This window comes from Nematostella vectensis, chromosome 2 (genome assembly GCF_932526225.1).
Source record: "Nematostella vectensis chromosome 2, jaNemVect1.1, whole genome shotgun sequence".
Classification (NCBI taxonomy): Eukaryota; Metazoa; Cnidaria; class Anthozoa; order Actiniaria; family Edwardsiidae; genus Nematostella; species Nematostella vectensis.
This window is the reverse complement of record NC_064035.1, coordinates 13382689-13396049: the sequence shown is the minus strand read 5'-3', so window position 1 is coordinate 13396049 and position 13361 is coordinate 13382689. Positions and strand designations below refer to the sequence as shown.

The 13361-nt window shown below is 38.5% G+C and overlaps 2 protein-coding genes and 1 long non-coding RNA gene across 5 annotated transcripts; 2 read left to right on the top strand and 1 right to left on the bottom strand.

The window, feature by feature from the left end:
- Nucleotides 1-635: 635 nt before the first annotated feature.
- On the bottom strand, nucleotides 636-8342 carry LOC5521772 (multiple myeloma tumor-associated protein 2). Of its 3 annotated transcripts, XM_001641398.3 has the most exons (9): nucleotides 6753-8337; nucleotides 6587-6641; nucleotides 6449-6494; nucleotides 4503-4552; nucleotides 3999-4044; nucleotides 2657-2739; nucleotides 2296-2380; nucleotides 2033-2225; nucleotides 636-1765 (listed from the first exon to the last, which is right to left on the bottom strand). In XM_001641398.3, the coding sequence occupies exons 1-9, from the start codon at nucleotides 6844-6846 to the stop codon at nucleotides 1308-1310; spliced, it is 1110 nt and encodes a 369-aa protein (XP_001641448.2). In that variant the 5' UTR covers nucleotides 6847-8337; the 3' UTR covers nucleotides 636-1307. The 3 variants fall into 3 exon arrangements, with proteins under 3 accessions (XP_001641448.2, XP_048579876.1, XP_032222902.1); XM_048723919.1 differs by lacking the exons at nucleotides 2296-2380; nucleotides 2657-2739 and having other exon boundaries at nucleotides 6753-8342; XM_032367011.2 differs by lacking the exons at nucleotides 3999-4044; nucleotides 4503-4552; nucleotides 6449-6494; nucleotides 6587-6641; nucleotides 6753-8337 and adding an exon at nucleotides 3814-3987.
- Nucleotides 3078-4388, top strand: LOC116604518. The gene is made up of 2 exons (XR_004291088.2): nucleotides 3078-3240; nucleotides 3631-4388. It is a non-coding gene; the product is annotated as an uncharacterized LOC116604518 (long non-coding RNA).
- Nucleotides 8343-9411: 1069 nt separating the features above from the next.
- On the top strand, nucleotides 9412-11860 carry LOC5521667 (cyclin-dependent kinase 5 activator 1). The gene has a single exon (XM_032367012.2). The coding sequence runs from the start codon at nucleotides 10336-10338 to the stop codon at nucleotides 11239-11241; it is 906 nt and encodes a 301-aa protein (XP_032222903.1). The 5' UTR covers nucleotides 9412-10335; the 3' UTR covers nucleotides 11242-11860.
- Nucleotides 11861-13361: the final 1501 nt, after the last annotated feature.

Sequence of the window (13361 nt, the reverse complement as noted above, 5' to 3'; positions counted from 1 at the left end):
ATTATTTTTATTGAAAGATATTTTTTTCGTCGTTCTCTGGGGTGACGGGCGTGTCCATCTCGGAGTTTGCCACTCGGGGTCACTTGATTTCTAAGTCACATGACTTAGTGTAAGCCAACTATTGGGCGCCTATTGGTGCTGTAATCTCCTGATCTCGAGATCGTCCTTCGAATGCAGTCATTCCAGGCATGAAGCTTTATGGGTTACGCTACTCGATCAATCCGGCTTTAGCCTCTCTTTCCCCCCCCCTTTCCCTCCCCAAACAAATAAAAACACCTACGCACTCCCGTTCCTGGCATTCGTTTCTGTTGTTATTATTGGACTAATTAAAATGATCACTTTTATATCGCAGAGCCGGCGGCAAAATGCAGCCATTTGGCGGTAACTAAATGTCAACAAAGGGACCATGTAAATAATACAATGGACGAGGAAAAGCCAAATCCGAAACCGAAAAATCGAACAAATATTTGCCGGTATACGAGGCTCGGAAATCAAATGGTCGCTTCCATCTACTAAGAGTAAAAATACCATGCTACCCTGAAGTTTTCTCGACAAGGTATAAGTAGTAAGACGGGATCTGAGCCAGAAATGGTGAAAAAGGACACCACAAACCAACTTGAATGAAAAACACTCAGTCGCGAGGTGATAATTGTTTATTTTTAAATGTTATTTAAAATCCGTCAATTCGACATGCGTGGCAATGTTGTTTTCCATTTTTTAACAAAGTGGAAAAAGCAGTGGCGGTTTGGTTGTTCTGCCACTTCCAAGTTTTTTTAAAGATCGTTTTCGTTTTTATCAAGGTACAGTATCGGTAAAATGAAAATATACATATATATATAATAAAAAATCCTATAGATATAAAATGTTTGACCGTGTTCTTTTTATCGTGATCATGTTGAAACCGCTCTTCTGATACTCATTCACTAAGGTTTTGCTATTTCCATAAAATCCAATATTTTTTTCAAGATGACCATAACACAGCAATAATAAAAAAAGTTTCATGGAAATCTCTGATCGGTATTTTGAGGAGGGGGGGGGGGAGGGTTGGATGGGGTGCGTTCTATCGGTGTGGTCCGTACTAAGAGTCACGTCGCGGTTGCCTTTTCTCACGACCTCGATGTCTCGATTTTCCTTCATCAGATTCATCATCTGTGTCGATTCGCTGTCGTCTGTTGTCGGTATTATGAGAACGACAAGGACGTTTCGATTCTCCTCTATCACGTTCGCTGTGTGTCGTGTCGTTTCTTGCCGGTATCATCAAGTCGACTATGACACCTACGCTACTGGATTCTCGCGCATCAGATTTATTATGTGTCGTGTCGTCCATTTTCTTTATTACTGCGTTTCTGTTCTTTTGGTTTGTTTTGATCCGACTCACTGTCGGTGTCGTGTCGTGCTCGGCGTCTTCTCGGCTCCTTTTCCGACTCACTATCGGTGTCGTGGCGTGCTCGCCGTCTTCTCGACTCCCGTTTCGACTCGCCATCGGTGTCGTGTCGTGCTCGCCGTCTTCCCGACTCCTTTTCCGACTCACTATCGGTGTCGTGGCGTGCTCGCCGTCTTCCCGACTCCCGTTTCGACTCGCCATCGGTGTCGTGTCGTGCTCGGGGTCTTCTCGACTCCCGTTCCGACTCGCTATCGGTGTCGTGCCGTGCTCGCCGTCTTCCCGACTCCCGTCCCGACTCGCTATCGGTGTCGTGTCGTGCTCGGGGTCTTCTCGACTCCCGTTCCGACTCGCTGTCGGTGTCGTGCCGCATTCTTCTACGACCTGACAAAATATTCAAATACAACATCAACTTTGGAAATGTTCAGCGTTAGCGAGAGCCCCAGGAACCGAGAAATAATCTTATATATCATTCGAGTTGCTGGGGAATAAGTTTACTGAGAATAAATCCTCAGTTACTGGATCTCCGAGATACCCAGCAAGAACACATAGTTACTGGGTGCATCCGATATATCTTTGATTCACATAGTGAGAAAACTTGTACTCTCAGGTGTAATTTGACAGCGATGTCAAAAACTTCCGTAGTCTTACCTGTCTCCTCAACCGATAGCGAATGTTTATGGCTCTTTCTTCGGCTTCTTCTCCCTTCTTCTTCATATGACGACATCTCCCCTCGAGTTCTTTTCTCTCTTTTTCTTTTCTCCTTTTTCTTCTTCTTCTTCTCTCTTTTAGCCTTCTTGCTCTTGGTGACTTCTAACTTTTCATCTGCTGTTGATTTGTTTTTCTTTAAAAAAAAGAGTAGTTGTTAAACGAGTGTGTTATAGTAATGTTAGGAGCTCTCAAGCAGTAATTACCTGTGAGCTTGCAGATACATTCCCACATAGAGTCTCCTTTGCTTTACCAGGCGTCATCATGGTGTTAATCAGACTTGCCCTGGAGCTAATACCATGTAACAAGAACACTCAGCAAAACATATGAATATAACCATCTCAACAAAAGATACCATTTGAAAGAGATACCATAAAAGACTGAGATGTTGTACTGTAACATGCAAGCAAACTGTTTAGCATGAGAACTCAACAGATTACTTAACAAAACTACAGTAAACAACCTGAAATTTGTTTGATGGCAAGGATGTTAGAAAGTGACAACTGCAGGTTAAAATAAGTGTAAGTTGACTACACCTTTTTTTGCACCACTTTGTGCTTAATATACCTTGCAAAACCCATGCCCTCCACACGCTCTACATCCATATCATCTCTCTCTGACTGGCCTTTTTTCAGAACTTCATTCAGCTCCTAATATCAATGTTACATCATCAGTATAGTCTTTACAATGTCAGCATTTGTGTCAGGCCTACTGCAAAGCATGCATAGCACCAGGGACAACATACTGTATTATCTATACAGTGCAACCTATGATACAACAGTACTAACTACTTACTAACCGAGAGTGTATGACCGAACGATCGAGGTTAGTAAGTTGTTTATTATATGGCTTTTTAAAATAGAAATGACAAGAAAATAAATAAACCTTCGCTTTCGCGCGAATATCGATTAGTTTATCGATCGATTTATAAAAGGCGGGAAAACAAGAAACACTCGCGCACTGCCAAATCAAAAATGTAAATGAGTGAAAAGATTCAACAACAAGTAACGGGATGACTTTTCGGGCTACTATTTGCACCTTTTGGAAGCTACAGGTTTTATCATAGGTGAAGTTGATCCAACCAATAACAAAGAAAGCTCAGATGTCAGTCTTCACGGCATGAATAGAGTGTTTAGTTCTAAAACTCCACGGTATGTAGAGAACAAACTTCTGAAGGAAAATGAAAAGGCCAATTGCTTTGTGCTGCTTTATGATTTGATGGAAATATTGCATTTACAAATAACAGGCAGTACTTATCTTAAAGAGACTTTTCTGGGTCTTTACAACCCTTGTTATTTATTCATTTGTTTGTGGTGGCTAGTCATCTTATTGTTTTTTCTTTTCGTTGTCAAAATTTTCCTCTTCAATCTCTTCAGAATAATAAAAAGCTCCAACTCAGAGTGCTCGTCCTCTCCCACTATCAACTTTTAGACCTGTTTGCTTTTTTGTGGCTTTGGTTTTTTGGTCGATTTTGATTTAGCAAAATTCGTGCAACCGAACAAAACAACACCAAGAAAAAAACTCACAATTTTTTTTTGTAGGGCAATACGAAACTCCGTAATGCCCTCAGAGATGGGCAATACAGGAATGTCACAACTACCAATTAGCCAATCACAGCGTGCGTACTATCGAAGCCATATAATAATTACTGTTATATCCAGGATCAGAACAATAGATACATCAGTATCAAGGACCAGGCTTATACAAACATAAGTTCACTAAATCTGTTTTGTAAGCCCTGATGCTTGGATTTCACTGTACCTGTTTTGTAAGCCCATGTGCATGAATTCCACTGTACCTGTTTTGTAAGCCCATGTGCATGAATTCCACTGTACCTGTTTTGTAAGCCCATGTGCATGAATTCCACTGTACCTGTTTTGTAAGCCCATGTGCATGAATTTCACTGTACCTGTTTTGTAAGCCCTGATGCTTGCTTTTTAACAGGAGCTCTACCTCTACAAAATTAAATAAAGTTCTGTTAAAGAATTCAGGCTGTCTACAAAATATCTGGCAATATTTTAGGCCAAAAAGTAAATCAACATCAAAATGGGTAAAAAGAAGGCATAATTAAAGTGGTAATTGTGACAGTGAACTTCTGGTCAATTATGTTACAATCTGGTGGGCCAACGACGAAACCTCAGCTACCGCCATTGAAAAGGGAAGACAAGAAAAATGTACAGTATTAGAATCCCTGCTATTGAACAGGCCATCAGCTCAAGATTATCACTCACATTCTCAAAGAAACTTCGAATTGACACAATGCTTTAACATTTTTGAAAAATGTACAGTAATAGTAAAATGAAAAAATATATAAGATAAAAAAATCCTATAGATATAAATTTTTTGACCATGTTCTGGGATCATGATGAAACTGCTTCTATGGTACTCATTCTCTGGGATTTTCTTCACTTACAAAGCAGCTGCCATGGCTTCTGCTTCCATCTGCTTGGCCGCCTGTATTTCCTGTTAAAAGTACAGTATAACATGAGAGTTGATTTGAATGACCATAAATGAACAGCACTCTAATGAGCTGCCAAATAGGCACATGAGAAAAACAAGAAGCAAAACGCATGCGGCCTTGCGCACGGTGTTGCGCATCAGAGCGTAACAAAAATTCTAACACTAGGTTTATGATTATAACTTTGATCTCAAGAAAGCTACACACTTTTTATTTTATTTGGATAACCTTTGTCTAATGTGCATCTCGAATCAAAAATTTGAGATAGTAAAAATTTCAAAAACATTAAAAAATATATCAAAATAAAAACAGTGCCATAAAAACGGGCCGTTTTAAAGCCCATTTTTTATGAACATTGCTCCATCTTTTTGCTAATTAAAAAGAAACTTTTTCTTTTGTAGTTTGATCAATGTCATAAATGGAATGCACTTGAAATTCTCTTTAAGATGCTGTCTTTTTTATAGAAAGAGGAAAAGAAATGTGAACAGACGGGAGCGATAAGCAGCGTTATAATTTTTTTCGACAATAGAAAATACAAAACATCGAATTACGTCGCGCCTTTTTTTGCCTTATTTTGCCTTTTTTTGCCCTTTTTGCCTTCATCACGCCTTTTTTTGCCCTTTTGCTTTTTGCCCATTGCGCCCTTTTTGCCCATCGCGCCTTTTTTGCCTTTTTTTGCCCTTTTTGCCTTATTTTGCCATCGCGCTCTTCCTGCATTTTTATTGTGCTTTTTATCCCGAATATTATCGAAATCTAAAACAAGTGCGAATAATATATACTTTTCTAGACGTAATTTCAGAAGAAAGGAATGCCTGTTGATATAATTAAACTCCTCGGGTATTTGTCTACTTTCAGTCCTTGCTTCTCATCTTCTTATGCAAGACAAGAATTCGCCCCGTTCGAGTTTGAATATTGCAAACTTTAATGCATGGAGAAATATACATTCTATAACGAAAATAATTTTAGAAGCCTAACTTGTTCAATGATAGAGCTCCCATAATCTGAATTTTCCGAAGCTGGATTAAATTTTGATTTTTTTATAGCAGGATTCTAGAGAGGCGCGCGATAGGGCAAAAAAAGGCAAAAAAGTGTGCGATAGGGCAAAAAAGGCAAAAAAGTGCGAGATAGGGCAAAAACATGCGCGATAGGGCAAAAAAAGGCAAAAAAGGCAAAAACAAGCTAGGGCAAAAAAATTGCGCGATAGGGCAAAACTAGGCAAAACACATTTGCAGCGTTCAAATGTTACGCAGCAGTTGTTGATAACTACATGACGTCCATACTTCGACAACAAATATCGAGGTTTTCTATTAGATTAGAAAAATAGTATGACTAGTTTTAAAAACTACGATAATCAAACTTTTATATCCGAAATTCCGGGTACGTATAACGCAATACTTAAGAAATAGCAGTAAATCTAAAACGAAATGTCGAGAAATTTCTTGTTGAGCCAGGCTTGCGCAACACCGTGCGCAAGGCCATGCACGCCACTGCCGCCCCTCATTGATGGCTTAGCACGCTCTATTGGCAATTATCATATTTAAAGATAAAGATCTTATTTCTTACATGTTAGCTGAGCGTTGTAGTGATGTTTTTAACATAGCATGAGTTGAAGGAGTGATGTGACAAAATTATGCTGTCTAAATCTGCCTTTATCTTAATAAAAAGGTGCATCATGTAGCTGGGGGCTGAAACCATAGCTGTCAACTCACTCTCATTAGGTGGGAGTCACAAAATTTTGGACCTAATAAGCCTAATTTTTGTGAGAATGTTCATGCATTCTTTGTATTTACATCCCTTTTTTCCACATATTTACTGTATTTCACCTGATTTCAAAATATTTCTGTTCAAGTTGGATTCCGATTAACAGCTACGTATAACTGATGTAGTAAAAAAATACGTACCTGCTGCTTGGATCGGACAACGCCAGTCTTAGGATCTCTGGAAAACCTTCGAGAAATTAAACACAAAAAAATATTAAGATTTCTTAAGTCCACAAATAAAGGTGAGATCTTATCCGCTTTACTGAATGAAATACTCACCACTGCAAATCTTTACCCTTCTGCCACCTTCCAACAGGAGCCATCAGTGAATGACCTTTTAGATGAGTCATGGGAAATAAGTATTACTAGCTTCTATAAGTAAATACTAGGATAAAGAAAAGTCATAGAAACGTCGTAAGTTAGAAGTACCGAAGTACGTACTTACCTAGGTAGTTTTCTCTGTGTTTGTCGGTTTTTACGCTTTCCCACTCAAACTGATCCGTGCCTCCACGAACCCCGCCTCGCGATGGATGAAACATGCTCTAATTCTCAAGCAACAACTAATTCTCAAGCAACAAGTAATTTAGGAAACGAATAAAATGCAAACTAACTCGAACAGACGGACGCCATTTTGGATTTATGGCCGGGTAGACTGGGAATAGTCTACGGTGAGATCAAACACAGGAATCCCGAGCACTGTGTGTGCCATCAAGGAATACCAAAGGCTCTTTACAAGCTTCAAGCTTACTAAAGAGATTCAAAGCGGCGATAACAATCAAGCTTGAAGCCGAAGTCTCTGGCACCCAGATAAAAATTTTGTCCACAGTCGCTAAAAGATCAAAGAGGCACGAGGCGCGAAAGGGCATCACACATCACGCTCTTTTTTCAAAATTGAGACTTCGAACTCTATATAAATATTAGTTGATTTTTTTTTATATTTTCTTATTGAATTAAATATAATGATTGTTAAATTTAAAAAATCAAACTCATCGAGTAAAGAAAAAAATATCTATCTATTATAATAAGAAAAAGTAACTTGTGGGTGCTTATAGAAGCCTCGTTTGCGGTTAAACGAGCATATATAGGTCTGAGTATAAGGCTAGTACATTTGTCTAAAATTAAAGGGAATAAAAGCTATATAATTTATAGGACTTGATACTCGGGCTAGATCATTTACGGTTAATGTTTCATTTCATAATTTCTTTTTCAATAAGCACAAAACGGAAACGTGTAAATTGTTGAATTTGAAACTCCGTCATAGGCTTAATTGAACGTGTGCGATCTTTCGGGGGTGTAAGGCTATTTTGACGTCAATTCCGCGCTTAAACGGAATGCGTCACAGAACAAAAGGTATCTTGCGCCTCAAAGACAGAAATCCAGATAGAACAAACCTTTCTACTTTCTCGAGCAGTTTTCTTCGTCTTTAGTCACGTAGAGAAAAATAATATCCATTATCAACATTTCACTTATAATGTTTGAGAGAATAAAGCTTTTCAAAGATTTTGCTAAATGTTTTTTTTTCAGCTAGATTCCGGAAGAAATATTGTCATTCATTTTTAGAATTAATTATTAGCTCGCTCTTATTAGCCTTAGGATGGAAAGGCAGAATTAAATGAAAAGAAAATGGTGATGGAATATTTAGCTTCTTGTAGTAACGACATTAAATTATCACAATTTTGAAGTGGGCATTAATTAATCTCGTGCGAGATTTCTCCAAAACGGCTGGGTAATTCACCAGTCAGTGCGTCTGATAGCTACAGATGAGATTAAAAAAGATTTTAGAATTCTTCGAATCACATTTTCTTATTCATATTGCATTTTCCTATTCGTATTGTCAGCAATTTAGTAATCATCATTCCTCCTTTGACAGCTTGTCCGCTCGTTCCGACTATAAATGGACTTAGCTAAGACTAAGACATATTTGCTGGATATAATCAAGTGCCCCGATGATGACGTACCTGCACCGTCAACGAAAATCTATTTTAGCAAGATTTATCCAAAGTAATGGAACCTCGTAAAAAGCCCCCGACCCCCACCCTCCCTATAAAACGATACCGCAAGGGACCAAGATCTCAACTAGATCGAAGCTAGTTATATGGAGATTAAGTGTTAATTGTCGGGACCCGAAATCGTGATCGTCAACAAAGATGATCGTAATACCAAGTTTCATTGTAGAGGTGTCACTAGAGTTCGAGAAAAAACAAAAGTATTTTTTTTTTGGTTATCAAGGGCAAGATTCTATTGTAATTTTTTTTCAATAATAGCTCCGCCATCTATCTATTTATTTTCGTTTACAATGATACCGCCTCCAATTTCTTTCGTTTTTGTGTGCTATGGAAGTTATGTGTCGTATAAAGGATTGTCTAATCAATCACATCTTGTGGCATGCCTTTTTTAAATTATTTTTTTTTGGAATTTTAGAGCGTGGTGCAATCTTACCCACTACATATCATAGCGATAACGTTTTCAAATCCACCTAGTTTACTAGAATAACGTCCTTTTCATTCGTTATCAACGTACAATCGACGCTTTAGGAATTGTTGAAATATCGTAAGAAAGAGGTCTCTTTTTTCCAGTGTGGGGGGTGGGGGAGGGGGTCTCCGCTAATGGAAGGCCGCGGAAAAGCGTAGGTGAAAATTTAATTGAAAGAGCTAAAAATACTAACCGTATATAGTTCATAAATTCGTTATTGTTTGATACCGGAAAAATACATTTCGTTTCCAATAATGCCGCATGTCTTTTACGAACAGTAATATTGATAAGCTAAAAATTAACAGCGTTGCTTTAATGCAAAAGAGAAGGACGTAAATAAAACATTAAGCTCTTTGCTTTTTTATAAACACTCTTAGGAAAAAATAAAGTCCAAAAGCAAAGACGTACGCTTATCTTTATTGCTAAGCTGACTATTACGCACAAAAAACAAGATTCAAGCTCAATGCCACTAGTTTGGGAAACGATTCTTGTAATCTCTTATTTTCATCAAAAGGAATTTCCCACTCTGACCATGCAACAATAACACGAGAACGAGGCTGAGCAGGTGCACCTGCTCACACCGTCTTGTGGCCAATCAAAATGCACGCCTAAGATTGGCTGACACAGATAACAGCACACTGGCCGCCGAAGAATAATTGCTCTAGAAATAGTTGTATAATAGCGAAATGCAAAACGCAAACCTTTTTTTGTCGCCGCTTTGAAAGAAGATCTAGCAATTATTCAAGGCTGCTATAAATCGATAACTTCCCGCACATCATGTAGTCTCTATAAAGTCGCCCGGAATTGGTAGAATGTCCCCGAGTATTTATCAAACAGAAGGACGACAAACGTACGTCTAAGCACTGTACTGACCTGTAGACACGTATCGAAACAGAAAATAGGAAATTGCAAGGAAATAATGAACGCCCAGCTCAAGGCAGATGAACAAGGGCGATGTCTCAACGTTTGTTTTCCGTGACACTAAGCCCACTCTATTCTTCTCACCACAATTACAACAATACCGGTGTTAAAGCGAAAGCTCGCCTGCTAATTTCGCTAATGTTAGCGAAAGCGCGCCTGCGAATTTCGCTAATGTCAAAGGGTTGAGCATACAGTTCTATGATTGCAGTAATTTAAAAGCTTTTACTCTTGGCAGGAACTAGTTTATTTACTTATTATTTTTGTCGATGATCTCTTGTCCATAGTGTACCTTAGTCAGTGACTTCATTTGGTGCACGCGTAACGTACTCCGCCTGACTGGGCTGTGGTCACTGAACCGCTTCCCCGAGTCACGAACGCTGATTGGACGGGATCTCGTCCTAACCACAGGATAACATACGTAAGGTCTATAACGATGGTTACTACTAGCAACCGACGCGCTAAATACAAAATATATTATAACCACGCGACAGGAAACAAACAATAGCGTCACACAACGACCCGGTGAACTCGGCTTACACACGGCCACCTGCCTTCAGTTGTTAGTTGAGGCGTCGTGAAAACACACGCTTCTTACCTTGGCTTTTATTTGAGGCTTAACTCGTCCATCTAGAAACATGGGAGCCGCTCTATCTATTAACCGAAAGGAATTATTCCGGGATTGCTCAATATGGAACATCAAACCAAGAGAAAACGCAAAGACTTTCTACTGCAAGTGCTGCTATCATGTAAGCGGCGAATGCAACAAGGAAAACAAAGTGACAAGCTTTATTTCGTGCGACGGCCTTGCGGCATATCTGCAAAAATGTGCGAGCGTCGGGAAAAAGAAGATGCGTTCAAAAATCGAGCCCGTGGTTGCTGGAAATAAATACATAACTAGGGACTCTAAAGAAAAGGGAGGCGATGATCTGAAGGCAAAAATAACAGTTAAAACCGAGCGCTCGGAAGATCTCCAACATAAATCCAAATCCACCGAGCGTGCGTGTAGCGCGCTGAATGAAAACCAAGCGCCGAGTGCAACAAAACCGCCTCAGAAGTCTAGTTCGTCCTTCACCCTCAGTAGCGATGCCCTAAAATGTGTTGGTAATTTTGTCAAATCTCGCTGCAAGAGTTTAAATCGGTTGCGAGCTTCAGAGGTTGTTTTATGGATGCGCGGAGTTGATAGGGCGTTGTTGTTACAGGGCTGGCAAGATCAAGCGTTTCTCACTCCACCGAATTTAGTCTTTCTTTACATGCTTCTCAAGGATTCACTCACCGAGAAGTGCACTAGCGTAGCTCAAGCACGAGCTGAGGTTTTGACATGCTTGTACATGGCGTACACGTATAGCGGCCCGGAGATCAGCTATCCTTTAAAACCTTTTCTTGTCGACGGCAACCGCGATGCTTTCTGGGACAGATGTGTTAGTATCACAAACAATCTAAGCGGTAAAATGCTCAAAACGAACAGGGACCCGAGGTATTTTGGGGAATTATTAGTAGAACTCAAACAGTTCAGTCCTGTTGTTGATAGAAGGGATGGATGATTGTCAAAGAAAACAGGAGAAGGGCCTCTTTTTTAATTAAGCAGACGCATATACAGAGGAATTAATGCAGGCAGAGTCTAGAAAGACGTAGAAAGCCTCTATTAGGTTTACAATGAGAACAGCTATTTGAAAGCAAAAGTGAAATACCGGAATTCATGAGTAATCAAGTGTTTTATTTTAGAAATGGTAAAGAATTGGGCTAGTGCGACAAAAAACATGGGATTTCGTGCTGTATTCGGCGTCGATTAAGTATTGGGCACAGGTGTTGAAAAGCTCATGTTTTATGTAACTCGGTCAAAGACTGAGAGAGCTGAATACGACGAGATGCTTCAACATGATATGTTTAGTATATTTTTTTCGTTTAAACCTTTTTATATGGAAATATGAATAGTACCCTCTTTTGGGAATATGTAAATATGTAGAAACTATAACCGGATAAGGCTATATCTAAATAACAAATAACTGTACAGTGGAATTATTCAAGAATTGTGAAAATGGAGGTATTATTCTAATGTGCTTCCTGAAGAGAAGTCGACAGAGGAAGCGCGTAAAAGTGAGTGTGAAATAAACGTGTCATTTTTTAACTTAAAAGAAAGCTATTAAAAATATTCTAATTCCGTTTTTATGTTAATGTGACTGGAGGGAGGAAATTTGCTGGAAGGAGCAAAAACAGGAAGAGGCAGTTTTCATTTCGGTTTCTGTCATTTCACTCCAGTAGTAGATAATTGCGCGCTTCCCATATGGAAAGCTTTCGCTTTTTAGTTTTGAGTTAGTATCACTCATAAACGTAAAAAAGGAATTATTAAAAAGGGAAAGCACTATCGCTTGAATGAAGATAAGCATCTGATTTATCTCCTGGAGTGTAGTTCTAATGTTTCTAACTTTTGTAGGGCGATTGCACATCTTCCTTTGAATGCTCGACTGAAAAAAATGCTTTATAATAGGAAAATAGTGAGCTTGAATTTTTCATGTTTTTTTTTGCATAGAAATGTTCCTTTTGAAACAGATGAAATCAAATATAAAATAACAAAAAGGCCCCTTTGCAAAATACAAAAGCAAATGCAGATTATTGCTAAACCATATTTTAATTCATGAAATACTCTGCTATGGAATTTCCACATGAAAAATTTCCCATTAATTTTAAGTGAAAATCTAAGTGACAAAAAAAGAAAGCCCGATTTAATAAACCCGACAAAAATACAATAATTGAATAGAATGGTTAGTCCACTGTTCAAATTTAAAGTACATCCATTTTACGACTCTCAGGGTGAGTTCTATTCGTATCTCATTATCATTGTTATTTTTTTCAGTTTTATTACGCTTCGCGTCGAAAAGCTATACGTAATGTTGGGGTTTTGCGGTTTTCGCCTTATATCCCCTTTATCTACTACTGACACACGAGTTCTTTCGTTTATTTACTGATTGGATACGAGCTAGCTTATGACCAAATACCAATAAACTCTACTTACAGAATTGACTAACACCCCGCCATCTATTTGACAAACAACAATCACATGTCCATATTTTGAAAACCTGTTTTGCCTTTACGGGAGATGGCTTTCATTGTTTATACGCGAAAGGTCGCTTTTACAGCCTTTTAATATTTTAGATTGTTTTTGTCCTGTATGCAGTTTATTACATAAATATATGTATATAAAGATGGAGTTACCGGAGCAAACCCTGCTGCGAATTTCTTTTGATAAGCAAAACCTATTTTTTTTTTCAATGTCGTCAAGTGCCATATTGAAAATTATTTAGGTCAGAACCTCAGATTCCCCCATTAAAATAAAATAAAAATATGTCAAAATAATCTTGCTGTCTTCCGCTTTACGATAATGTCCTTGAGAAATTACGAATACAAACGGAAACTATTGGATTGGGTGAAGACTTGAAAAACAAACTCGAAAACATTTGTCTGACAGAATTTTTTACGAGTAATAATTGTTTCAATGTATTCATCAGCTCCAATGGTGTTAACACGATCTTTAATTTTTTTCGATAGCACAATTACAAAAAATAATAATAATTGATACGCAAGGTAAACGTTAAGGAGACCTTTTAATTTGAGGGATAAGATATTATGTAAAAAGTCTCAACGAATTAGTTTGAGGATAAATTGA